The 27,359-nt window shown below is 44.9% G+C and overlaps 1 protein-coding gene across 2 annotated transcripts; it reads left to right on the top strand.

The window, feature by feature from the left end:
- The first annotated feature begins 246 nt into the window (after positions 1-246).
- Positions 247-26,913, top strand: ZNF766 (zinc finger protein 766). 2 transcript variants are annotated; one of them, XM_008959786.6, is made up of 4 exons: positions 252-524; positions 12,996-13,122; positions 14,169-14,297; positions 20,944-26,913. In XM_008959786.6, exons 1-4 carry the CDS (start codon positions 507-509, stop codon positions 22,074-22,076), a joined length of 1,407 nt encoding a protein of 468 aa, XP_008958034.1. In that variant the 5' UTR covers positions 252-506; the 3' UTR covers positions 22,077-26,913. The 2 variants fall into 2 exon arrangements, with proteins under 2 accessions (XP_057156639.1, XP_008958034.1); XM_057300656.2 differs by lacking the exon at positions 14,169-14,297 and having other exon boundaries at positions 247-524.
- Positions 26,914-27,359: the final 446 nt, after the last annotated feature.

The following is a 27,359-nucleotide window of genomic DNA, read 5'->3' on the forward strand; positions in this document are numbered from 1 at the left end:
TTAGCACTCCACGCCCCAGATGTGGCCCAGGAAACTCTTTGGAACTCTCTACTTCAGAGTGAATGGGGAATAGAAATGGAGAGGATTTCTATGCTATTCTGTGGGGCGTCAGCGTGAAATTACACATTCTGCACAGGTTGAGTTTGCATATTGTATTTTAGTTTGCATTCCTTTCACAGACAATTTAAGGGATTTTCAATTAAATTTCTAAATTTTAATTGAATTCCTTAATTTTAATTGTGGGAACTTTCCTGGATCCAAACAACAGACGTTGACCCTCCTAGTGAGATCCCAGGTCACAAACCGTGGAGCGACTCCAGCCTAACTGGCAAGTGTGGCTTGCAAAACGCGGAAAACCGAGACACGCCCAGAGATAGGAGGAGGGAAGCGCAGGCCCCGTCCAATAAGCATTCAGGCCCCGCCCACACGTCGCTGGCCACGCCCCGGCCCGGCCTCTCCGTTCGCGCGCAGCCGCCTGCAGACCCGGAAGCGGATGGCGTGGAGATATGGCGCAACTGCGGCGCGTGAGTTTTCCTTTGTTTAGATTAAGTGTTCGCTTAGCGGTGCCCTCACGCTTCTGTACCCGGGATGTGGGGGGCGGTATAGACCTTGAAATCCCCGCACCGCTCTCTCCACCCCGAGTAAATTCATGCGTCCCGTCAGAGTGTTAAAATCGCCCTAGGGCTGGTTCTGTCTCCGGTCGTTCTGCCGTAGGGCCGCGTAGGCAGCTGCTTTCGCGCCGTTTTCCTGCTTAAAAGCCTTCAGTGACCCCTCCGCCAGCCCCGCGCCACGTAAAGTCCCCACCTGCGAGGCGGATCCACGCCCTCCGGGTCCCAAGCCTTGTCCTTGTCGGCCCTGGGGCGCAGCGCCGCAGCCGCCATTCGGGAGGGGCCGCGTCCTCTGCCTGGTCTGGGGATTCTGCAGACCCCACCCCTGATCTGCCTGCCGCCCTAGTCCTCCTTGGGCCGTTCCCTTCTGTCCCCAGGCCTTTTCGCAGTCACGGCTTCTCCGGATCCTGTGTTGGGGGAGGTGGCCGGGACCTATCTCAGGGCACCCAGTGTTCTTCCGTCCCAAATTCCTCCCATTGGAAACTGTGCTCTTGAGGAGGTGGGTATTTTATTCCAGTCCCCTCCCTGTGAATGTGAAGTGAAAGAGAGATGGAGAGCGAGGTAGAGGAAACAGAAAAATTTAGAGAGAAAATAATGAGGAAGATCCATAACAAGATGGCAACGCAGAGGGAGGGTGAGAGATTTGCAAAGTGAAAGAAGCACCCCAGGAAGTAGCAGGGAGAGAAAAGCAACTCGAGAAATGTAGAGAAAAGTTCTGTTTCTAGACAGATGAAGGACAGCAAGGTAGGGAGAGGGGCAGCAAAGCGGGAGGCTCCTCAGACAAAGTTGGGGAGAGGAGGAGGGATTTGGAGCCAGGGCAGACCGAGCAGCGTGGTGCTGGCACAGCAAGAGGGGGCAGCCAGTGACAAGGAGGGCAAAGGGAGAACCACCCCAGAGATCTGGGGTTGCCAGACAGTAGGGACAAGGGGGCGTGACAGAGAAGAGGGAATTTAACAGGAGGAGCACAGATGGGAGAAGAAAGAGGCAGAAATATATGGAGATTGGAGACAATCAAAAGATTGGAGAGAAAGAGCAACAAGAGGAAAAAAATTGCAAGATGGAGCAGATGAAGTGGAAAAGAAGGAATAGAGGGAAGAAGGGAGAAACTGCGGGAGAGGAGAGGGGCTCAAAATCTCGGCTCACTGCAACCTTAGCCTCCTGAGTTCAAGCGATTCTCCTGCCTCAGCCACCCGAGTAGCTGGGATTACAGGCGCCCGCCAGCTCGCCTGGCTAATTTTGTATTTTTAGTAGAGACAGGGTTTCACCGTGTTGGCCTGACTGGTCGTGAACTCCTGAGACCTCAGGTGATCTGCCCACCTCGGCCTCCCATAGTGCTGGGATAACAGGCTTGAGCCACCTTGCCCGGCCTCCTCACATTTTATTAATTTGCTGGAATGGTTCCCAGAACTCAGAGAAAATTTTACTTAGGTTTACTATCAGTTATAAAGGTTATTACAAAGGATACAGGTGGAAGAGCCATCCTAGCAAATCAAAATAGAGGAGTGTGTTTTGGAAACCGTTAATTTTATTCATATCTGAGGTGAGGGGCAGTCTTGTGGGACTGAGTCCTTAACTGGGATCTGATTCTATCTCCAGGTAGATATTATCAAAATTGAGATAAATTGTGGGTCATCCAGCTGGGAGTGTGCCAGAGAACTGGTCAGTATGCGGAAAAACTCGTGCACATTTCCATCTCAACCAGTAAAGGGAAGAGATCTCCAACCGGCCCACCCACCTGTCTCAGGGCCTGTGATCTCTACTCAGTAGTAACTGGGAGTGGTCTGTCCCTCCCCCTGGCTGTTGCTGACTCTGCGATAGTGCACCAGGTGCCAGCCCTACTCACAGTCTCAGGACAGTGTGACATCCTTCCTCTGGCATCACCAATATTTACTTCAAGGGATTACTTTGGTTAGTGCACCCACATGGAGGCATTGTCCATTAAAACACACACAGACACACTGGCTGGGTGCGGTGGCTCACGCCTGTAATCCCAGCACTTTGGGAGGCCAAGGCGGGTGGATCATTTATGGCCAGGCGTTCCAGACCAGCCTGGCCAGCACGGTGAAACCCCACGTCTACTAAAAATACAAAAATTAGCTGGGTGTGGTGACACGTACCTGTATTCCCAGTTACTCCGGAGGCTGAGGCAGGAGAATCACTTGAACCCGGGAGGTGGAGGTTGCAGTGAGCCGAGATGGAGGTTGTAGTGAGCTGAGATCACGCCACCGCACTCCAGCCTGGGTGACAAGAGTGAGACTCTGTCTCAAAAAAAAAAAAAAAGCACAGATGAAGCCTTTATTTTCTTGCCACTCCTCCATGATTAAAACAAAAAATATTCTATTAATTACATCTCTCCCTGTAGTGAGTACCCCTCTTCAACGCTCCATTTGAGAACACAGTACACTAAAATCTTGTTTATATTTGTCTTCAGTCTTGCCTCCAGTTCTTGATTTACCCCCTTCCAATTAAGCTTTCACCTCCACCATTCCTTTGATCCTTTTTTCCCAGAGGCACCAGTGATCTCTGTGTTTCGAAGTCCAATTTTGAATTTCCTATCCTCATCTTTTCCTCTTAGCAACATGTTGCACAGCTGATCATTCCCTGTTCTTTTTTCTTAGCTTTGAAGACATCTCTAAGTTTAATTACTTTGTTTCAGATTTTTGTGTTACCAGTTTCCTCTGCTGGTGTCTCCTGAAGCTGTCTTCTCTGAATGTGGGAGTGTCCCATGATTTAGGTTTTTTCATTTTTGTTTTTGGTTTTAAGACACGGTCTCAGTCTGTCACCCAGACTGGAGTGCAGTGGTGCAATCATAGCTCCCTGCAGCCTTGAGCTCCTGGGCTCAGGAGGTCCTCCTGCCTCAGCCTCCCAAGTAGCTGGGACTCTAGGTGCATACCACCACACCTGAGTAATTTTTTTATTTTTTAGTACAGACTGGGTTTCCCTATGTTGAATAGGCTTGGAATCTCAAAACTCTTCTCATCTCTTTTCACACACACTACCCTTCCTTATCATCTCATCTCATGGCTTTGAACCCCATCTACCTGTCTCCATGTGCCCTGCAGACCTCTGCCCTGAGGTCTAGAAACCTGTGTTCAGTTGTCCCCTCACTTCTCTGCTGGGACATCTAACAGGCATCTCCACCTTCGTATGTGCCACTTTCTGAACTCCCCCAAATGCATTCCCCTGCAGTCCTGCACATCTCAGATGAGGGTGACCCTGTACTTCCTGGGGCTTAGCTGAACTTGTCATATGTTCAAAATATGTAAGATGTTACATTGTAAATACATTAATATATATTTTTTTCGAGACGGAGTCTTGCTGTGTCACCAGGCTGGAGTGCAGTGGTGCGATCTTGGCTCACCATAACCTCCGCCTCCCGGGTTCAAGCAATTCTCCTGTCTCAGCCTCCCAAGTAGCTGGGACTACAGGCGTGCACCACCAAGCCCAACTAATTGTTTGCATTTTTAGTAGAGATGGGGTTTCATCATGCTGGCCAGGATGGTCTCGATCTCTTGACCTTGTGATCTGCCCGCCTTGGCCTCCCAAAGTGCTGGGATTACAGGCATGAGCCACCATGCCCAGCCTGTAAGTACATTAATTTATAACATAAAGAATTACATATTTACTAAAACAGATGAGGAAATTTGTTGTTTCTGAAATTCTTTGGAGGTATGGGAGAGAAATGTTGGTGGCCTCATCCCTGTGTGATCTGCATCCCAGGACCTCTCTGAGCTCATCTCCTCCCTGTGTCCCCCTCGTTCCCTCTGCTGCAGCCACACAGACCTCTTTCCTGGGGCCAGGGTTGCTCCTGCCTCAGGGCTTCCACCCGGGCTGTCCCTCTGCCTGGACATCTCTAGCCTGTCAGCTGCAGGTGCAAACACCTTTTCTTCCCCAGGTCTTTGTTCTGATATTACCTTCTTCATGGAGGGTTCTGTGTTCCTCTCCACCCTACATTTAACACTCCAGCTACACCCTTACTCCTACTGTGGTCCACATTGCCTGCTCTGGATGTTTCTTTCTGCTCTTTTGCTGTCCACTACGTAAATCCTGGTAACAAGACCCAAGGGTAGAGCAGAGCCAGAAGGTGGGGGTGTGCTGGGCTTGCCCCGTCTGAGTGGAGCTCACCCCTGGTTTCACATTGGAGTGCAGATACACGTCTTGTGCCCTTAGCCTCTTACCTGAGATTCCCATTCACGTACTCAGGTTGGGCCCAGCCTTAATATTTGAAGTTGATTCTACAGTAGTTTCTCCTTATCTGCCAGTGTACTTTTTGAGGTTCCAGTTACTCATGGTCAACCACAGTCCAAGGTATTACGTGGAAAGTTCCAGAAATGAAGAATTCACAAGTTTTCAATTTCTCACCCTTCTGAGTAGGATGACACAATCTCTCACTGTCCCACTCTGTTTTGTCCGGGACTTGAATCATCTCTTTGTCCTGTATGTCCTCCTATATAGTCATCCCTCGGTATCACATAGGATTTGCTTCCAAGATCCCCCCAAGACTACCCAAATCAGATGATCTTCAAGACCCTTATATAAAATTGCATAATACAGTCACATGCCACATAAGGACATTTCGGTCAACAGCAGCCCACACCTGTGATGGTGGTTCCATAAGATTACACTGGAGCTGAAAAATTCCTGTTGCCTGGCTACCTCAGAGCAGTCATGACATCATAGTGCAGTGCATTCCTTGTATTTGTGGTGATGCTGGCGGAAACGAACCTAGTGCGTTACCAAACAGCTTTAACCTGGATGTGGAGGAGGATGACATTGAGAATCTCTTAGAGGTGGTTCATGAGCAATGGGTTAATGAGGAGTCGTTGGAACTGATACAGGAACATGTAGCTGAAGAAGAGGCAAGAGAATAGGGAACTGGCTGGGCACGGTGGCTCACATCTATAATCCCTGCACTTTGGGAGGCCGAGGCAGGTGGATCACTTGAGGTCAGTAGTGTCAGGAATGGTGGCACATGCCTGTGGTCCCAGCTACTTGGGAAGCTAAGGTAGGAGAATCACTTGAACCCAGGAGGTGGAGGTTGCAGTGAGCCAAGATCATGCCACTGCACTCCAGCCTGAGCGACAGAGTGAGACTCCATCTCAAAAAAAAAAAAAAAAAAAAAGAATGAGCCAATAGGAAACTGAAGGAGAAAAAGAAAGTACTCTCAAGGCAATTCACAGTTAAAGATATAGCAGAAGCTTTTGCAGACCTTGACAAGCTCCTTAAAAGGTTTGAAAACATAGGCACCAACACCTAAAGATTTTCATTAATAGAAAGGAGCGTCCATGATGCATTATCTGCTCATAAGAACATTTAGGAAGACAAAAGAAACAAAGCAAGCAAACCACCATGGACGTATTTCTGAAAGGAGTGATGCCTCTAGAAGAGCCTCAGGCAGGTCCTTCAGGAGGCGTCTGGGAGAAACCATTGTTACCATAGGAGGACTTTCTGGTGGGAGAAGATGTGGCACTGGAAGACAGTGACACTGATGGTCCTGACCCTGGGCAGGCCTAGGCTGATGTGTGTGTTTGTGTCTTAGTTGTTGACAAAAATGTTTAAAAAGGTTAAAAAAAAATTAAAAACAAGAAAAAGTTTAGAGAATTAAGGTAAAAAGATAAAATATTTTTGTATAGCTGTACAACATGTTTGTGTTTTAAGCTGTTATTGCAAAAGAATCAAAAAGTTAAATTTAAAAGTTTATACAGTAAAACAGTTGCAATAAGTAAGCTTAGTTTATTAAGGAAGAAAAAAGTATTTTTTGTGAAGTTAGTGCAGCCTAAATGTGCAGTGTTTATAAAGCCTGTAGTAGTGTACAGTCATGTCCTAGACCTTCACATTCATTCATCACTCACTCACTCACCCACAGCAATTTCCAGTCCTCCAAGCTCCATTCATGGTAAGTGCCCTAGACAAGTGTACCATTTTTTAAACTCTTATACCATATGACTACTGTATTTTTTTTTCTTTTTTTCTTTTTTTTTTTGGAGACAGAATCTCACTCTGTCACCCAGGCTGGAGTGCAGTGCCGTGATGTAATCCTGGCTCACTGCAACCTCCGCCTCCTGGGTTCAAGTGATTCTCCTGCCTCAGCCTCCCGAGTAGCTGGGATTACAGGCACCCACTATCATGCCTGGCTAATTTTTGTGTTTTTAGTAGAGATGGGGTTTCCCCATGTTAGCCAGGCTGGTCTCGAACTCCCAACCTCAGATGATCCACCTGCCTTGGTCTCCCAAAGTGTTGGGATTAGAGGCATGAGCCGCTGTGCCTGGCCTTACTGTACCTTTTCTATATTTAGATATGTTTTGACTTACGAGTACTTACCATTGTTACAGTTGACTATAGTATTCAGGACATAGCATGCCCTACAGGTTTTTAGCAGTAGGCTGTATTATATATACCAGATGTGTAGTAGGCTATGCTATCTTGGTTTGCGTGAGTTCCCTCTGTAATGAAATGGTCTGAAAATGCGTTTCTCAGAACATGTCCCTGTTATTAAGCAATGCGTGACTGTATTTGCATATAACCTATGCACATCCTCTGCATCCTCCCATATACTGTAAACATCTGATTACTTGTAATACCTAATTAAATATAAATACTATGTAAATACTTGTTATACTGGGTTGTTTTCTTGTATTATTTTTATTATATTGCTGTTTTATATTGGTATATTGCTTCCTTTTGTCTTTTTTAAATTATTTAAGTCTATAATTGGTTGAATCCATGGATACAGACCCCACGCACTGTATACTCTGTCTGCCCATCAATCTGTTAATAGTCTTCTTTTTTGTTTTGTTTTGTTTTTAATAGTAGTCTTTTTGATCAGATCCAATTTTGTAGTATCTCATTGGTTTTGTTTAAGTGATCCTTATTTTACTTAACATGCCTCCCAAGCACATGAGCATTGATGTTGGCAATTTGGATATGTCAGTGAGAATCTGTCACAGGCATCCTTTAAGTGGAGTAAATAGGGTTCAGTACTGTTCCAAGTTTCATTCACTCAGGGTTTTGCAACGTATCCCCTTGGATAAAGGGATTTTACTGTATTCTGTATCCAGCATTGAGCACCGAAGCCGTGTCCTCGTTTCTGAAGGCTGAGTTCGGCCTCTGATTCACAAAGAGGTGAGGGGTTGCTGTGCTCTGCGTGGGGTTTGGTCAGAGCCAGGTCTGCGCCCTGAAGGGGAGCTTAGTCCAGCCCGGCTCCCCACTGCTGCGGCGTGTGTGTGGGCTTCTCCAGGAGGGGAGCGGGTTCTGAAGAAAGGGGCCAAAAACTCACTTGTTCTTCCTGTACGAGTTTATTGTCCCGGCATCAACTCTGATGCAGTGGGCAGCAGAGGACCGTATTTCCACAGGGTGAGGTCTTCCCTGCGTGTGTGGTTGTGGCACAGGAAGAAAGTATGTTGATTCTAAATCCTAAACAGCATATTTTTGACATTCAGGATTGACTTCTAAAGAGTCATGTTGGCCGGGCGCGGTGGCTCACGCCTGTAATCCCAGCACTTTGGGAGGCCGAGACGGGCGGATCACGAGGTCAGGAGATCGAGACCATCCTGGCTAACACGGTGAAACCCCGTCTCTACTAAAAATACAAAAAATTACCTGGGCGTGTTGGCGGGCGCCTGTAGTCCCAGCTACTCAGGAGGCTGAGGCAGGAGAATGGCGTGAACCCGGGAGGCAGAGCTTGCAGTGAGCTGAGATCGGGCCACGGCACTCCAGCCTGGGTGACAGAGTGAGACTCCGTCTCAAAAAAAAAAAAAAAAAAAAAAAAAAAGTCATGTTATGTGAAGGAGAAGCCCAGAAGAGTCAGGGATGCCACTTACTCAGGTAAAGTGATATTCTCAGTAGATTGTTCTGTTTCTTATTTCTTCCTGAAATGCCGGGTGCTGAAGTTGAGAATCTTCTCTGAGTCTGAAGCATCCTGCCTGACAGGTTTGCTCGCACTCACCCATGCCTTCCTTCAGTCCCTCTCATCTCGCTTAGATTCCATCTCTTGTGACTCGGTGACATGAACTTGGAAAGAGGCTGCACTGGGCGTGGTCCTGGGAAGGGCTCACACCCAGACATGGATGGAGACGGGGGTGAGGGCCCCGTGGTGTCAGTGCTGTTGGGCAGCAGGGATTGTTCAGGGACCACATCTGGATGCACTGTCAGCTCTCTGTGGGCCAGGATTAGAGAAGCTGCCCACAGAAATCACGTATTAATGTGCACAAGTACCTGGTAAATTCTGCAATAAAAATTCAGGAAATCTTTTCTGCCTTTTTTTTTTTTTTTGGAGACAAGAGTCTCGCTCTGTCGTCCAGGCTGGCATACAGTGGTGCAATCTTGGCTCACTGCAACCTCTACCTCCCAGGCTCAAGCAATCCTCCCACCTCAGCCTCTTGAGTAGCTGGGACCACAAACGTGTACCACCACGCCTGGCAATTTTTTGAATTTTTGGTAGAGATGGGGTTTCACCATCTCCACCCACCTCAGCCTCCCAAAGTGTTGGGATTACAGGCGTGAGCCATCACGCCGGGCCTTTTCTGACTTTTAGTAATAGCCATTCTGACTGATGAGATGGTATCTCATTGTGGTTTTGATTTGCATTTCTCCAATGATCAGTGATACTGAGCTTTTTTTCCATATGCTTGTTGGCTACATGTATGTCTACTTTTGAGAGGTGTCTCTTCATGTCCCTTGCCCACTTTTTTTGTTTGTTTATTTGAGATGGAATTTCGCTGTTGTCGCCCAGGCTGGAGTGCAATGGTGTGATCTCAGTTCACCGCAACCTCTGCCTCCTGGGTTCAAGCGATTCTCCTGCCTCAGCCTCCCGAGTAGCTGGGGCTACAGGCCCCTGCCAGCACACTCAGCTAATTGTTGTATTTTCAGTAGAGACGGAGCTTCACCATGGTGGCCAGGCTGGTCTCGGAACTTCTGACGTCAGGTGATCCAACTGCCTCAGCCTCCCAAAGTGCTGGGATTATAGGCATGAGCCACCGCACCTGGCCCTTTGCCCACTTTTTAATGGGGTTATTTTTCTCTTGTAAATTTGTTTAAGTTCCTTGTAGATGCTGGATATTAGACCTTTGTTAGATGCATAGTTTGCAAAAATTTTCTCCCATTCTGTAGGTTGTCTGCTCACTCCGTTGATAGTTTCTTTTGCTGTGCAGAAGCTCTTAAAGTTAATTGGATATCACTTGTCAATTGTTGTTTTTGTTATGATTGCTTTTGGTGTCTTTGTCATGAAATCTTTGCCCATTCCTGTGTCCAGGATGGTATTGCCTAAGTTGTCTTCCAAGGTTTTTATAGTTTTGGGTTTTACACTGAAGTCTTTAATCCATCTTGAGTTGATTTTTGTATATGGTATAAGGAAGGGGTCCAGCTTCAATCTTCTGCATGTGGCTAGCTGATTATCCAGCACCGTTTATGAAATAGGGAGTCTTTTCCCCATTGCTTGTTTTTGTCAGCTTTGTCAAAGATCAGTTGGTTGTAGATGCACGGCCTTATTTCTGGGCTGACTATTCTGTTCCATTGGTCTTTGTGCCTGTTTTTGTACCAGTACCATGTTGTTTTGGTTACTGTAGCCTTGTGGTATAGTTTGAAGTTGGATAACTTGATGCCTCCAGCTTTGTTCTTTTTGCTCAGGATTGCCTTGGCTATTTAGGCTCTTTTTTTATTGCATATGAATTTTAAAATAGTTTTTTCTAGTTCTGCAAAGAATGTCATTAGGATTAGCCTTCAATCTGTAAATTCTTTGGGCAGTATGGTCATTTTAATTATATTGATTCTTCTTATCCGTGAGCATGGGATGTTTTTCTGTTTGTGTCTTCTCTGATTTCTTTGAGCAGTGGTTTGTAATTCTCACTAGAGAATAAATTTTAATGGACAAAGCAATGGGTTAGTGCAGTAGTATAAGCCTATAATTTGAGCTTCTTGGGAGGCTGAGATGGTAGGATCTCTTGAGTTTGAAACTACCCTGGGCAACATAGTAAGACCTCACATAAATTTTAAAACATATTATATTTATATATTTGAAAATAGGTATTTGTGACTGGAGTTCAAGTTTCTATGTTTTTTTTTCATGATTTACCTTTTCTTTTTTTTTTTTTTTTTTTTGAGACGGAGTCTCACTCTTTTGCCTAGGCTGGAGTGCAGTGGTGTGATCTCGGCTCAGTGCAACCTGCATCTCCTGGGTTCAAACAGTTCTACCTCAGCCTCCCGAGTAGCTTGGATTACAGGTGCCCGCCACCACGCCTAGCTAATTTTTGCATTTTTAGCAGAGACGGGGTTTCACCATGTTGGCCAGGCTGGTCTCGAACTCCTCACCTCAGGTGATCCGCCCGCCTCAGCCTCCCAAAGTGTTGGGATTACAGGCGTGAGCCACCGCTCCCAGCTGGTCTACTTTTTAAAAATAGCTTAATATACAATAATGTTTATAAACTAAACTGAGTACTATTTATACATTTTTATTATTGCAAAGATGCTGAAATACACATTAGCAAAAATAATAATGACTGCCAGGCAGTATGTGCACCGTTAGCCCCAGTTTCTTGGGAGGCTGAGGAGGGAGGATCATTTGAGATCAGGAGTTCAAGGCTGTACTGTGCTATGATTACTCACTGTACCCCAACCTGGACAACATAGCAAGACCCAGTCTCTAAGAATTTTTTTTAAAAAAGATGACAAATATCATCTAAAAAATAGGTCATTGACAGACAACTCCTTATTTCATCTGATGTGTAAATTGTATATGTGTATTACTTTATAAGCTAAGTGTGTGTAAGTGTGTACATGTGATGTGTTTGCATGAGTGCATGGATAAGCAAGCCTATAGTTAAGCTACAACATCATTTTATAAGAATTTTTAAATTTAAATTTTAATTTTATTTTTCATTTTTTTGAAACTGAGTCTTGCTCTGTCGCCCAGGCTGGAGTGCAGTGGCGTGATCTCAGCTCACTGCAGCCTCCGCCTCCTGGGTTCAAGCGGTTCTTCTGCCTCAGCCTCCCGAGTAGCTGGGACTACAGGCATGCACCGCCACACCCAGCTAATTATTATATTTTTAGTAGAGACAGGTTTCACCATGTTGGCCAGGATGGTCTTGGTCTCCTGACCCCATGATCCACCTGCCTCGGCCTCCCAAAGTGCTGGGATTACAGGCGTGAGCCAACACTTTTGGCCGTGCGTGTTGGCTCACGCCTGTAATCCCAACACTTTGGGAGGCCTAGGCGGGTGGATCACCTGAGGTCAGGAGTTCGAGACCAGCCTGACCAATGGAGAAAGGCCATTTGTACTAAAAATACAAAATTAGCTGGGTGTGGTGGCACATACCTGTAATCTCAGCTACTCGGGAGGCTGAGGCAGGAGAATCCCTTGAACCTGGGAGGCAGAGGTTGTGGTGAACCGAGATCGCACCATTGCACTTGAGCCTGGGCAACAAGAGCAAAACTCCATCTCAAAAAAAAAAATTATATTTTGAACAGTTGAAATTACATCTGAAATACTTTCCATGACCTTATAAGTGTTCTACACTATTGGGCCGGGTGCGGTGGCTCACGCCTGTAATCCCAGCATTTTGGGAGGCCGAGGTAGGTGGCTCGCATGAGGTCAGGAGTTCAAGACCAGCCTGAGCAACATGGTGAAACCTTGTCTCTACTGAAAATACAAAAATTAGCCAGGTATGGTGGCGCGTGCCCGTAATGCTAGCTGCTCGGGAGGCTGAGGCAGGAGAATTACTTGAACCCAGGAGGCGGAGGTTGCAGTGAGCCGAGATTGCGCCACTGCACTCCAGCCTGGGTGACAGACTGAGACTCTGTCAATAAAAAAAATGTGTTCTACACTGTCACGTTAATGAGTTAATGGCAGTAAGAATAGTAATGTATTATGAGGAGGATACGTGTGTATGCATATAGAATGACCTTTTATGCAGATTGAGATTTTTGTCCATGAACTTAACTTTACTCAGTTAGGTAATTGTCAGTTTACTGTTGATGCTGATCTGTTACTTAACTGCTTGATTCTTTAGGTTTGATCTTAATTCCCAGACACAAAATTAACCCACAATTCTATAGAAGTGTTAGGTATTATGTTCGACACACCAAGTGATATTCATTGTGTACCTGAGCTAGAATACAAGTGGTTGGCGTCTTCAGAGACACTTGTATGCTAGCTCAGGTAGATATTGAATGAAAAATCTACACTAGTTTAAAGAATATCATAACTTTTTATGGAAAAGTATAATAAAACTCAATCACAGACACATAACTAGCTCAAAAATACCTTAATGTGGATATGTCAGAATGTTCACGTCAGCACTTCAGTTGACTCAGTCCTTACAACCCTCTTCTCATTTCGTGTGAACATAATTACTCTCTCCATACCCTGTTGGTCAAATACATCTTTTATTTTAGGGACACTTGACATTCAGGGACGTGGCCATAGAATTCTCTCAGGAGGAGTGGAAATGCCTGGACCCTGTGCAGAAGGCTTTGTACAGGGATGTGATGTTGGAGAACTACAGGAACCTGGTCTCTCTGGGTAAGGATAATGCCCCTCCAGAAGTTGGGGTCTGCCCTTAGTATCTCTGCATTTTCCCTTGTGTGCCTCTTGGGAGCCCCTGCATTGCTTGACTGAGACTGAAACCCTGTTGACATGGCTGGGCACGGTGGCTCATGCCTGTAATCCCAGCACTTTGGGAGGCCGAGGTGGGTGGATTGCTTGAGGTCAGGAGTTCGAGACCAACCTGACCAAAATGATAAAACCCCATCTGTACTAAAAATACAAAAATTAGCCAGGTGTCACGGTGCATGCCTGTAATCTCAGCTACACGGGAGGCTGAGGCAAGAAGAATCGCTTGCACCCAGGAGGCAGAGGTTGCAGTGAGCTGAGATCATGCCACTGCACTCCAACCTGGGTAACAGAGCAAGACTCTGTTTCAAAAAAAAAGAAACCCTGTTGACTCAGAAATGAAAAGCTCCCGTATGCTTTCTGGACTTGAAATGCCCCCTTTCTTCAGACATTCTGTATCCTTCATGATACACCTTTGGGTGGTACCTGGGCTTAAGTGTGCATAAAACCTTATGACAAACTTTTAAAATATCCAGTTCCCTGTTTTCTACCCCTGTGCTTTTGATTCTGTAGTTCTTGGAAGAGAGTTCGATGTCCAATTATTACACAGTTCCCTAAGCATTCAGAAGCAGACAGTCTGTGGGTGAATTTGTGAAATGTTTTTCTTGAATTCTTGATTCGTTTTTTTATTTATTTATAGTAGAATGACTTATAATCCTTTGAGTATATACCCAGTAGTGGGATGGCTGGGTCAAATGGTATTTCTGGTTCTAGATCCTTGAGGAATCACTGCACTGTCTTCCACATGGTTGAACTAATTTACACTCCCACCAACAGTGTAAAAGTGTTCCTGTTTCTCCACATTGTCTCCAGCATCTGTTGCTTGCTGACTTTTTCATGATCGCCATTCTAACTGGCATAAAGGATTAATTTTTAATATCATCTCTGCTGCCTAAACAGAGGGCTTGGATTTTGGAGACATCACAGCACATCTTGATTCTTTCTTTTATAAACAGGAATCTGTCTTCCTGACCTGAGTATTATCTCCATGATGAAGCAAAGGACAGAGCCCTGGGCTGTGGAGAATGAAATGAAAGTAGCAAAAAATCCAGATAGGTGGGAAGGTATCAAAGATATCAACACAGGTAAGCTCAGATGGACAGAGTGAAAGCCACACTTTTTTTTTTTTTTTTTGAGACAGTCTCTGTCCCCCACACTGGAGTGCAGTGGCCATCACAGCTCACTGCAGCCTTGAACTCCTGGGCTTCAACAGTCCTCCTGCTTTGGCCTCCCAAAGTGATGTGATTATAGGCATGTGCCCCTTGCCTACCAGAGCCACACTATTAAATCATGTTTGGGAAACTCTATAAGTGGGAGAATTGTGTGGAGAAATAAGAGTTTAAATCCTGTGAGTTCTTAAGATAAATCTTTCTTTACCCCCACCTGTCACCATGTCCTTTATGTATGTATGTATTTATTTATTCATTTATTTATTTTGAGATGGAGTCTTGCTCTGTCTCCAGGCTGGAGTGCAATGGCGTGATCTCAGCTCACTGCAACCTCCGCCTCCCGGGTACAAGTGAGTCCCCTGCCTCAACCTCCCAAGTAGCTGGGATTACAGGCGTGCGCCACCACGCCCAGCTAATTTTTGTATTTTTAGTACAGACAAGGTTTCACCTTGTTAGCCAGGATGGTCTCAATCTCTTGACCTCATGATCCGCCCGCCTCGGCCTCCCAAAGTGCTGGGATTATGGTGTCAGCCACCGCACCCAGCCCACGCTGTCGTTTAGATGTGTAATAGTTTTATGTTTTTGCCCTGCATTGTTACTGCAGCCCAAACAGAGGCAAAAGCAAAGGCTTTTATCATGATGGACAATACCCTGTCATGTGGCTTCTGTCAACTCTTTAGTCCTTGATTCTGAGGGTCACAGAGAGCGCTGTTTCAAAGGAGTCCCTTTCCCCTGTGGTCTCTTCCTGTATGGGATTTTATCTGATGCTCAGTTCTCTGTCCTTATACATCAGAGCTGAGGTCTGCATAGACCTGCCTCCTTGACCTATTCATGATCTGCCCATTTCCTGTACTGGTAAGACCTGATGGGGAGACGGGAAAACACAGGCTGCTGTCTTTTGCATCTGGGTCCTGGAAACTGCATGGAGCTGTTTCAAGCCCTCTTTGCCTGTTCAGGTCTGTTTGAGGTGGGAAAAAGTCAGTGTTTTCCTACTCTCACATGCCACTTGGCACAGAATGCTTCATTTCTGGTCACCAAAATGTGTGGAGATTTCTCCCCACCAACAACCAGTTTTGGGGTTTCCTGCAATTCATTGGTGACACTATCTACCTGAGTTAGAGTCACATCCCACAGGCTAAGGGTTGAGTTCCCAAGCCTGTCCCCCACCTAAGCCACCAATTGCCAGTAGCGGGTTGTCACCTTTCCATCTGACCAACCAGCCACAAGTCAGGGTTCCCTCGACCCCCTTCTTCTGTTTGGTTACTTTGCTAGGGTTGCTTACAGAACTCAGTGAAACACTTCGTTATGTTCATTGGTTCATGAGGAAGGATGTTTCCAAGGATACAGATGGACAGCCAGATGAGGAGATTCACAAGGCGAGGCACGTGGGAAGATTCACTGGGTGTGCCGCCCTCCAGGCCCACCGCACGTGTTCAGCATGTGGAAGCTCTCAGGAACTTTTATGGAGGCTTCATTACTTAGGCATGATTGGTATTAACTCAGTCTCCAGCCCCTGTACCCTTCCTGGAGGATGGTGGTTGGTGCTGACAATTCTATGCTTCTAACCATGGCCTGGTCTTTCTATATCTGCAGATAAGAAACCATGGATATGAAGGCCAATAGTAAGGGACTTGAGCATCACACATTTTGGTATCTCAGGGTTTTTTAGCACAAAACTCGCAAACCATGTTTTTCCTCTGCTCTCGCACCACCACGACAATTATCAACACAGAAGAAGACTTCTCTGACCAAAGGTGTGGGGGTTTTTCCCCATACACCAAGCAGCAGACAGCAGCTGGGTGTCCTCCAACTCACTTCCAACACTGTATCTGGAGATAGGGCCAGGTCCCACAGGTTTAGGGCTCAGTCTCCAAGACTTGCCCCACTTCCCACCAGTTGTAAGTCTGGGTCTCCAAACTTCTGACCAACTGGCTTCCAGTTGAGGTTTCCACAGTCCCATCTTTGGGCCCAATTAGTTTGCTGGAGCAGCTCACAGAAGTCACAGAAACACTCAGGTTTACCGGTTTATTATGAAGGATATTGCAAGGGTACAGATGAAGAGACGTGTGGGACAGGTATGGGGGAAGGACTGTGGAGCTTCCAAGCCCTCCCTGGGCGTGCCACTCTCCAGGAAGCCGCCATGTGTTCAGACATCCTGAAGCTCTTGAAACCCAGTCCTCTTGGGTTTTCATGGAAGCTTTGTGACATCAGCATTCCTTCCCCCAGGGTATACAGCAGGACCCTCTCTGGGGAGGTCTTAAGACCCGCAATCAGAAAGGTAGGGGGAAAGTTAGAGTCCTGCCTTAGGGCAGGTGAAAGGAGAGGAGGAGAAGGTTGGAGAGGTTATTTTTCTTAAGGTCTGCAGAGAAGGTCTAACCCAACATTATACCCAAAGACTGTAGCAAGGGCTATGGGAGTTATGAGCCAGGAACTGTGGACAAAAACCAAGGTATATGTGTATCATAACACCACACAGAGGAGCCTGGAACGTGTCCTCCCTGGATACCAAGGGAGGGATTCTGAATAGAAATAATGGATGTGCACCCAGTCAGTAATCAATGAAAGAGAGCTAATAAGCACAAGTGGGTACCACTGCATTTTAATGATGTAAGACCAGAGAGTCAAGAAAGACCTGGATCCCGGAAGAGCTCAATTAAAAAAAAAAAAAAAGAAAGAAAGAATCCAACTGGGCTTTCTCCCCCCCTAATTATAAAGGAAAAGCCTTCATTCTTTCTATTGAGTATGATGTTACCTTTCGGCTTTTTATATATGGACTCTATTATGTTAAGTAAGTTCCTCGTAGTCCTAGTGTGTTGAGTGTTGTTTTTTTTTTTTCTTTTTCTTTTGGGGGGGGTGTCTCATGCTGTCGTGATCTTGACCTTGGCTCACTGCAGCCTCCACCTCCCAGGCTCAAACAATCCTCTCACCTCAACCACATGCCTGGCTGATTTTTGTATTTTTTGTAGAGGTGGAGTTTCGCTGTGTTAGCCAGGCTGGTCTGGAATTCCTGAGCTCAAGCGATCCTCCTGCTTTGGCCTTCCAAAGTGTTAGGATTACAGGCATGAGCCACCGTGCCTGGCGAGTGTTTTTATCATAATTGCTGAGGTTTTTCAAATGTTTTTCTGCATCAGCTGAGATTATTGCATGGATTTCTTTTTCTTTATTCTGTTATTGTGGGGTATTACATAGACTAATGTTCCAAAGTTGCATCCTTCTTGCATTCCTGAAATAAATCCTGCTTGGTCATGAGGTGTGATCCATTTTAATATGCTGCTGAATTTATTTTGCTACCATTTTGTTGAGGATTTTTGTATTAGATTAATCAGGAATATTGCTCTGCAGTTTTGTTTTGTTTTGTTTTAAGATGGAGTCTCACTGTGGCCCAAGGTGGAGTGCAGTGGCGTGATCTCGGCCCACTGCAGCCTCTGCCTACTGGGCTCAAGTGCTTCTCCTCCCTCAGCCTCCCAAGTAGCTGAGACTACAGGCACCTGCCACCATGCCCGGATAACTTCTATATTTTAATAGAGACAGTGTTTCACTATGTTGGCCAAGCTGGTCTCGAACTCCTGACCTCAGGTGATCTGCCTGCCTCAGCCTCCCAAAGTGCTGGGATTACAGGTGTGAGCCACCGTGCCCGGCCTGCTCTGCAGTTTTCTTTTTTTTTTTTGAGACGGAGTCTCGCCCTGTCGCCCAGGCTGGAATGCAGTGGTGTGATCTCGGCTCACTGCAACCTCCGCCTCCCGGGTTCAAGCGATTCTCCTGCCCCAGCCTCTCAAGTAGCTTACAGGTGCGTGCCACTACGCCTAGCTAATTTTTGTATTTTTAGTAGAGACGGGGTTTCACTGTGTTGGTCAGGCTGGTCTTGAACTCTTGACCTCGTGATCTGCCCGCCTTGGCCTCCCAAAGTGCTGGGATTACAGGCATGAGCCACTGCGCCCAGCCTGCTCTGCTGTTTTCTTTAGGGCCTTTGCCTCTGCTTTCAAGGTAACACCGGCCTCATTGAATGAGTGTAGAAGTGGTTCACCTCCTCAACCTTACGGCAGATTTTGAGGATTGGTGTTAAATCTTTTTTCAATATTTGATAGAATTTTACACTGAGGTCATCTGGTCCATTGCTGTTTTAGTTGGTAGGTATTTAATAACTGATTCAGTCTTCTTATTTGTTACTGGTGTGTTTAGATTTTCTACTTCATTGTTAAGTCTTGGTAAGTGGTGTCTATCTACAAATTTATCCATTTTTTTCTTGGTTAACATTTTTTGTTATATAATTGTTGAGTCTCATTTAATTTCCATTTTTATTTGTGTAGACTTGTTTGTAATGTCCTCTTTTACCTTTCTAATTGTAGTTATTTCGGTCGTATGCTTCATGTTTCTTTTTTCTAGTTTAGGTAAGGCTTTGTCAGTCTTACCCAAAGAGTGAACTCTTACTTTCCTGACTTTCTCTAGTGCTTCTCTGCTGTTTTCTTTGTTTTCTAACCTTTATTTTTTCTTTCTGCTGTCTTAGTGTTCATTTTTTTCTTTTTCTTTTTTTTTTTGAGATGGAGTCCTGCTCTGTCGCCCAGGCTGGAGTACAGTGGTGTGATCTCGGCTCACTGCAACTTCCGCCTCCCGGGTTCAAGCAATTCTCCTGCCTCAGCCTCCCAAGTAGCTGGGACTGTGAGCACACGCCACCACGTCCAGCTAATTTTTTGAATTTTAGTAGAGACGGGGCTTCACCTTGTTGCCCAGGCTGGTCGCGAACTCCTGAGCTCAGGCAATCCACCCGCCTCGGCCTCCCAAAGTGCTGGGATTACAGGCGTAAGCCACCGTGCCTGGTCGTGTTCATTTTTTTCTTTATTGAGATATAAAGTTAGGTTGTTTATACGTTATTTCATTGTAGTTTAGTTATTTAGTTTTTAAGAGATAGGGTCTCACTGTGTCACTTAGGCTGGAGTGCAGCAGCATGATCATAGATCCTGGAATCCAGTGATGATCTCACTTTAGCCTCCTGCGTATTTGGGACTACAAGCACACGACACTGTGCCTCACTAATTAAAACAATAATTTATTTTATTTTATTTTATTTATTTTGTTTAGAGATAGGGGGTCTCACTTTGTTGCCTAGGCTGGTCTGCAACTCCTGGCTTCAAGAGATCCTCCCACCTCAGCCTCCCAAAGTGCTGGGATTACAGGTGTGAGCCACCACACCCAGCCATTTTTTTTTTCATGTATGCATACATCATTACAATATCCCTTCCAGCACTATTTTTATTGCATTTCATGAGTTTTGCTGTGTTATATTTACATTTTCCTTTATATCAAGATATTTTCTAATTTTCCTTTTATTTTATTTTTATTTATTTACTTTATTTATTTTGAGATAGAGCCTCGCTCTGTCACCCAGGCTGGAGTGCAGTGGCACGATCTCGGCTCACTGCAACCTCTGCCTCCCGGGTTCAAGTGATTCTTCTTCTGCCTCAGCCTCCTGAGTAGCTGGGATTACAGGCGCACGCCACCACACCCGGCTAATTTTTTTTATTTTTTTATTTTTAGTAGAGATAGGGTTTCACCATGTTGATCAGGCTGGTCTTGAGCTCCTCACCTCATGATCCACCCACCTTGACCTCCCAAAGTGCTGGGATTACAGGCGTGAGCCACCGCATGTGGTTTTTTTTTTTTTTTTTTGAAACGGATTCTCATTCTGTCACTCAGGCTAGAGTGCAATGGCACAGTCTCAGCTCACTGCAACCTCTGCCTGCCGGGTTCAAGCAGTTCTCCGGCCTCAGCCTCCTGAGTAGCTGGGATTACAGGCACACACCACCATACCCGGCTAATTTTTGTATTTTTGGGTGGAGACGGGGTTTCACCATTTTGGCCAGGCTGGTCTCGAACTCCTGACCTCAAGTGATCCGCCCACCTCGCCCTCCCAAAGTGCTGGGATTACAGCCACCACACCTGACCTATGCAGCTGCTCATAAGTGTCTTATTTTCCCTAAGAGGCTCATCCTGCTTTTTCTTAGAAGCTTTCAATTTCTGTTGTATTTCTCTACTCATAATCCCTCTCAAACTCACCTGTAATCCTCCTGAGTCCTGCAGATTCCCCATTGCTCCATTGCATCACCCTCCCTTTTGGGTTTTCTCCACTGCCAGTGTGATACTATGCTGATATTTCTTCCAGTGTCTGAATCAGATGAGGCAGATTCCACTTCCTCCATCAGGGTCTATACATGCCAGAGTCCGGGCGCGGTGGCTCACGCCTATAATCCCAGCACTTTGGGAGGCCACGGCGGGCGGATCACGAGGTCAGGAGATCGAGACCATCCTGGCTAACACAGTGAAACCCCGTCTCTACTAAAAATACAAAAAAATTAGCTGGGCGTGGTGGCGGACGCCTGTAGTCCCAGCTACTTGGGAGGCTGAGGCAGGAGAATGGCGGGAACCTGGGAGGCGGAGCTTGCAGTGATCCGAGATCGTGCCACTGCACTCCAGCCTGGGTGGCAAAGCCAGACTCCAACTCAAAAAAAAATGCAAAAAACATGCCAGAACCATGGGTTCAAATTATACTCTTTACTTGCTTTCCTAGGGAGGAGCTGTGCAGTGAGAAGCAAAGCAGGAAACAAGCCTATTACAAATCAACTTGGATTAACCTTTCACTTACCTCTGCCAGAACTGGAGATATTTCAAGGTGAAGGGAAGATTTATGAATGTAATCAAGTTCAAAAGTTCATCAGCCACAGTTCTTCAGTTTTGCCACTTCAAAGAATTTACTCTGGGGTCAAAACCCAGATATTTAATAAACATAGGAATGATTTTGTTGATTTTCCATTGCTGTCACAAGAACAGAAAGCACACATTAGGAGAAAACCTTACGAATGTAATGAGCAGAGCAAAGTCTTCAGAGTGTCTTCAAGCCTTCCTAATCATCAAGTAATCCACACTGCAGATAAACCTAACAGATGTCATGAATGTGGTAAAACCGTCAGGGACAAGTCAGGCCTCGCAGAACATTGGAGAATTCGTACAGGAGAGAAACCTTACAAATGTAAAGAGTGTGGCAAGCTCTTCAATCGAATTGCATACCTTGCACGACACGAGAAAGTGCATACTGGAGAGAGTCCTTACAAATGTAATGAGTGTGGCAAGGTCTTCAGTCGAATTACATACCTTGTACGACATCAGAAAATTCATACTAGAGAGAAACCTCATAAATGTAACAAATGTGGCAAGGTTTATAGTAGCAGTTCATACCTAGCACAACACTGGAGAATTCATACAGGAGAGAAACTTTACAAATGTAATAAATGTGGCAAAGAATTTAGTGGGCATTCAAGCCTCACCACCCATCTGTTAATCCACACTGGAGAGAAACCTTACAAATGTAAAGAATGTGACAAGGCTTTTAGGCACAAGTTCTCCCTAACAGTTCATCAGAGAAATCATAATGGAGAGAAACCTTATAAATGTCATGAATGTGGCAAAGTCTTCACTCAAGTTTCACATCTTGCACGACATCAGAAAATTCACACTGGAGAGAAACCTTACAAATGTAATGAGTGTGGCAAAGTCTTCACTCAGAATTCACACCTTGCAAATCATCAGAGAATCCATACTGGAGAGAAACCTTACAAATGCCATGTGTGTGGTAAGGTCTTTAGGCACAGTTCATGGTTTGTACAGCATCAGAGAAGTGTTCATGAGAGAGTCCTTACAAACTGAGTTTGGCAAACTCTATCATAAGTTCTAGCAGTAATCAACATCCGAGAGTCTATACTAGAAAGAAATCATTTAAATGTACTATATGTGGCACGGGCTGTATCGAGACCTACCAAATCACTAGACATCGAAACATTCATCTTTGGTGAAACCACACAAATGGATTGTGTGTGCCAAGGCCAACAAGTCAAAATATGTTGAACCTAATGATATGATGTGTATAAAGGGTGCAAGGACACGTGGAAATGATCTGTAATATTCGGGTTATTAAAAATGTAATTGGCTGGGCGCGGTGGCTCACGCCTGTAATCCTAGCACTTTGGGAGGTTGAGGCAGGTGGGTCACAAGGTCAGGAGTTCGAGACCAGCCTGGCCAATATGGTGAAACACCATATCTACTATAAATACAAAAAAATTAGCCAGGCGTGGTGGCGGGTGCCTGTAATCCCAGCTACTCGGGAGGCTGAGGCAGGAGAATCGCTGGAACCCGGGAGGCAGAGGTTGTTGCAGTGAGCTGAGATCGCGCCACTGCACTCCAGCCTGGGTGACAGAGCGAGACTCCGTCTCAAAAAAAAAAAAAATTATTTGGGTTTGAAAGGCCAGGGGCAGTGGTTCATGCCTATAATCTCAGCACAATAGAAAGCCAAGACAGGAGGGTCACTTGACGCCTGGAGATCAAGATCAGTATGGGCAACGTAGCAAGGCCCATCCCTACAAAATAAAAAAAGTAAGCCAGGCCCTTGGCATGTGTCTGTAGTTCCAGCTACTCAAGAGGCCGAGGCAAGAGGATTGCTCAAGCCCAGGAGTTTGAGAGTTTGAGCAGTGAGCTCTGATCTTGCCATTTGTACTCCAGCTTGGGTGACAGAGCGAGACCCTGTCTCAAAAGAAAAAAAAGGCTAGTTTTTATGACTTCAACCTGAACTTTGAAATTTCTTCATGTGCCTTCCCTACAGGCCTTTCACTGTGGTCTGGGAAAGAATCAGTAAGATGACAGGGCTGACATCATTAGATGAGGAGCGTTTCTATCCAATTTCCTGGAGGAATAAGGACACTGCCTTTTCAGATTAAAGATTGTCTGATTTAGAGACCATGGAGGTGGACAGAGAATAACAAAACCGTGATGGCAGTCATCATGCTTATTGCAGTTAGCACACTCTTTTCCTGACAGGCACAGTGCTGCTGTGCTCTACAAATGACCATGAAATAGAGCACGCCATGACTTTAGGACACAGGGATTTTTATGGGAAGAGAGGTCATTAGGGACTGATTACGTAGGAGAGACGATGCAGGGGAAATGGTGGCCACCGTCTCCACTGAATAGCAATAGCTGCTGTTTAGCAAAGACTGATTAAAAAGTACTCTGATTTTTCAAATGGAAGAGAGAACAGTTAGAGTAGAGAGTTTAATCAAAACTACCAATGGAACATGTTCTTGAGTAGGATTCACATTTAACTGCTGGCATAATTTGCAACTGTTGGATTTTCTCATGTTTGGAACAATAAAGTTGAAATTTTCCAAAGTGTGAATGATTCACCTTCTTTCTACCAATATTGTTTTATCTCGTCTCAGGAGGATACTTTTTAGCAGACAATAATAAGGCACCATTAGGATTTTTAAATTATTTTTATTTATTTTTAAAATTATACTTAAAGTTCTAGTGTACATGTGCACAACATGCAGGTTTGTTACATAGGTATACATGTGCCATATTCGTTTGCTGCACCCATCAACTCGTCATTTACGTTACGTATTTCTCCTAATGTTATCCCTCTGCCAGCCCCCGACCCCCCCGACAGGCCCCGGTGTGTGATGTTCCCTGCCGTGTGTCCACATGTTCTCATTGTTCAATTCCCACCTATGAGTGAGAACATGGGGTGTTTGGTCTTCTGTCACTGTGATAGTTTGCTGAGAATGATGGTTTCCAGCTTCATCAATGTCCCCACAAAGGACATGAACTCATCCTTTTTATGGCTGCATAGTATTCCTTTTTTTTTTTTTTTTTGAGATGAAGTTTTGCTCTGTCACTCAGGCTGAAGTGCAATGGCACGATCTCGGCTCACTGCATCCTCTGCCTCCCGGGTGCAAGTGATTCTCCTGTCTACACCTCCCAAGTAGCTAGATTACAGGCATGCACCACCATACCCGGCTAATTTTTTTGTATTTTTAGTAGAGGTGGGGTTTCACCATGTTGGCCAGGCCGGTCTCGAAGTCCTGACCTCAGGTGATCCAGCCGCCTCGGGTTCCCGAAGTGCTAAGATTACAGGCATGAGCCACTGCGCCTGGCCAGGATTTTTAAGGTTGAAGCATCCACAACGATTTTGTGTGTGAAATGAAATGACATGCACTTGTGGGTATATACACTTGGGTAAGTATGATTTTGGGTAATAGTATTTAAGTTATTCTCTCTACTCTTTGTTTTTGTTTTTTGTTTGTTTTGTTTTGAGATGGAGTTTCGCTCGTTTCCCAGGCTGGAGTGCAATGGTGTGATCTCGGCTCACCGCAACCTCCGCCTTCCAGGTTCAAGTGATTCTCCTGCCTCAGCCTCCCGAGTAGCTGGGATTACATGCATGTGCCACCATGCCCAGCTAATTTTGTATTTTTAGTAGAGACAGGGTTTCTCCATATTGGTGAGGCTGGTCTCGAACTCCTGACCTCAGGTGATCTGCCCACTTCAGCCTCCCAAAGTGCTGGGATTATAGGCATGAGCCACCACACTTGGCCTACCTCTCTACTCTGCCCTAAGATGCTTTTGTGGGTAAAGTGAAAATCACATAACAGTGCAGCTTCATCATCATATGCCCTCAATGTTCATCACTGTTGATAAACATGCACTGTATTATGTTTCTGTGTGCCTTTTTCTTGTGTGCCAAGTAAGACCCATGGCAGGCACCTTCATTTTCAGGAAGCAAAAATACAGATACAGTAATATGGAAAATAGGACAAAGTGTGGACTTCAGGATGAAAATATTGTAACAATCTTGCTGTTGACCTCGTAGCACTCCGTGACATAATTTGAAAAAATATTAATGTTCAGAAATGTTCTCTTGAGGATGAACACACAGATTGGGAATTTCGTTTTGCTTTGGTAGATTAACTAGAAACTTCACATTTTCACCCTTATAACCTTTTTGGTAGTTTGAACTTGTGATCATTCTTCTGGAACTGCTTTGACATCCACCTGAAGTTCGGTTTGGGTATTGAGAATGATGATGCCATTCACTAATGTGATCTCAAAATGTTTACTCCATAATGAGGCTTTCTGGGGAGAGCAGGGTAGACTTCCCCGGTTGGTCCAAATATGACTAGGGAATCGGCATAGGTGACTGGCTTGGGGTATGATGATTGTTAAGGGATAGGGCTTGGGCAGGGGTGCCCACTTGTGGTTTGAACTTTCAGCTGGTGCCAAAGGAGTGGGCACTGAGGATTTTTCAGTTGGCCAGATGGGCAGAATAGGAAGAGGGAGTGCAGAGGTGTAAAAGGCGTTGGTGTTCAGACATCACAAAATGCAGTCAACTCTAGGACAACACTGAATGCTTCCTCTGGAAGCTCCTGCCATCTTGGTTAGGAAAGACTCTGATTTTCTTCATGATAATATCTTACGTTCCTTTTATAGTTACAGATACAGGTCTCATTGCACAATATGATTGTTGAAAACACTTGTGAAATATTTTTTAGTAAAATTGCCTAAGATGCTTTTTATAGTAGACAATGAAAATTATTGTGTGGGTTTATAATAAATATAATGTATTATATAATATGATTTATTAAAATATATTTATTATAAATATGATATTACTAGAAGAGCATTTTCCCAAAAGCTATGGAAATGTCATTTTCCCATTACAGCATCAAGCAATATATTCCATGGTTCATTTTCAACTCTAATAAAATTATATTTTGTGTTTATATATGTATATATAGACACATATTTTTTTTTACTTTTTTCTTTTTCTATACATTGCATCCAGATGCTATGCTTGTTTTTTTTTTTTTTTTGAGACAGAGTCTTGCTCTGTCATCCAGGCTGGAGTGCAGCGGTGCGATCTTGGCTCATTGCAGCTTCCGCCTCCCAGGCTCAAGTGATTCTCCTGCCTCGGCTTCCCGAATAGCTGGGATTACAGACATGCACCATCACCACACCTGGCTAATTTTTGTATTTGTAATAGAGATGGGGTTTCACCATGTTGGCCAGGCATGGTCTTGAACTCCTGACTTCAGGTGATCTGCCCGCCTTGGCCGCCCAAAGTGTTGGGATTACAGGCATGAGCCACCACGCCCGGCCAGATGCTATGCTTAATACATTTTTTCCGAATGTCACTCTAGTGAAAATTTTAGGGGACACAAAAATGAGACTGTTGTTTGGAGACTATTTTTGACAAGAGTATGCACAAGACAATGGCAGGTATAAATGTTTTATTGTAAATATGAAAAAGGAAAAAATGCTTTCACCATATTAGAGGACTTGAAGTAACGTGAAGTGTTTCCAACCCTTTATCTTTATTTTATTTATTTATTTTATTATTTATTTTTTTGAGATGGAGTTTCACTCTTGTTGCCTAAGCTGGAGTGCAATGGTGTGATCTCAGCTCACTGCAACCTTCACCTCCCTGGAGCATGCTCCTCTATCTTTTTTTTCAGATGTTTGAGCTATTCCAGGTTTTTTGGGATTTCTGTTGGTTTGTTTTGTTTTTTGCTTTTCTACGTAATTGTTTGGATAATCTTGTCAGTATCTACGAAGTGCCTTGATAGTAAATATATTAACCCTGTGTATCAATTTGGGGTAATTTCACATTTTTTTCTATGTTGAGTCTATCAATAAATTGATATTGTATATGTCTCTATCTGGGTGTCTTTGATTTCTTTCATCAGCATTTTGTAGTTTTAAAATCCTGAGAATGTTAAATTAACATACTTTTTGACTTTTTTTTTTTTTTTTTTTTTTTTTTGAGACAGAGTCTTGTTCTGTTGCCTGGTCTGGAGTGCAGTGGCACAATCTCAGCTCACTGCAACCTCCGCCTCCCAGGTTCAAGCGATTCTCCTGCCTCAGCTTCCTGAGTAGCTGGGATTACAGGCGTATGCCACCATGCCCAGCTAATTTTTGTATTTTTAGTAGAGATGGGGTTTTACCATGTTGGCCAGGCTGGTCTCGAACTCCTGACCTCAAATGATACGCCCACTTCGGCCTCCCAAAGTGCTGGGATTACAGGCCTGAGTCACCACGCCTGGCCTTCATTGACCTTTTTATTGAGCAATCATATGTGGTATTGTATTTTTAATTTCACGTTCC

This window comes from Pan paniscus, chromosome 20 (genome assembly GCF_029289425.2).
Source record: "Pan paniscus chromosome 20, NHGRI_mPanPan1-v2.0_pri, whole genome shotgun sequence".
In the NCBI taxonomy this organism is placed as follows: domain Eukaryota; kingdom Metazoa; phylum Chordata; class Mammalia; order Primates; family Hominidae; genus Pan; species Pan paniscus.

Bases quoted from the DNA above. Each gene is read 5' to 3' on its own strand.
- ZNF766 (XM_008959786.6), top strand. The intron at 13,123-14,168 runs GTAAGGATAATG...TTTTATAAACAG, and splicing joins CAGGAACCTGGTCTCTCTGG to GAATCTGTCTTCCTGACCTG. The intron at 14,298-20,943 runs GTAAGCTCAGAT...TTGCTTTCCTAG, and splicing joins TATCAAAGATATCAACACAG to GGAGGAGCTGTGCAGTGAGA.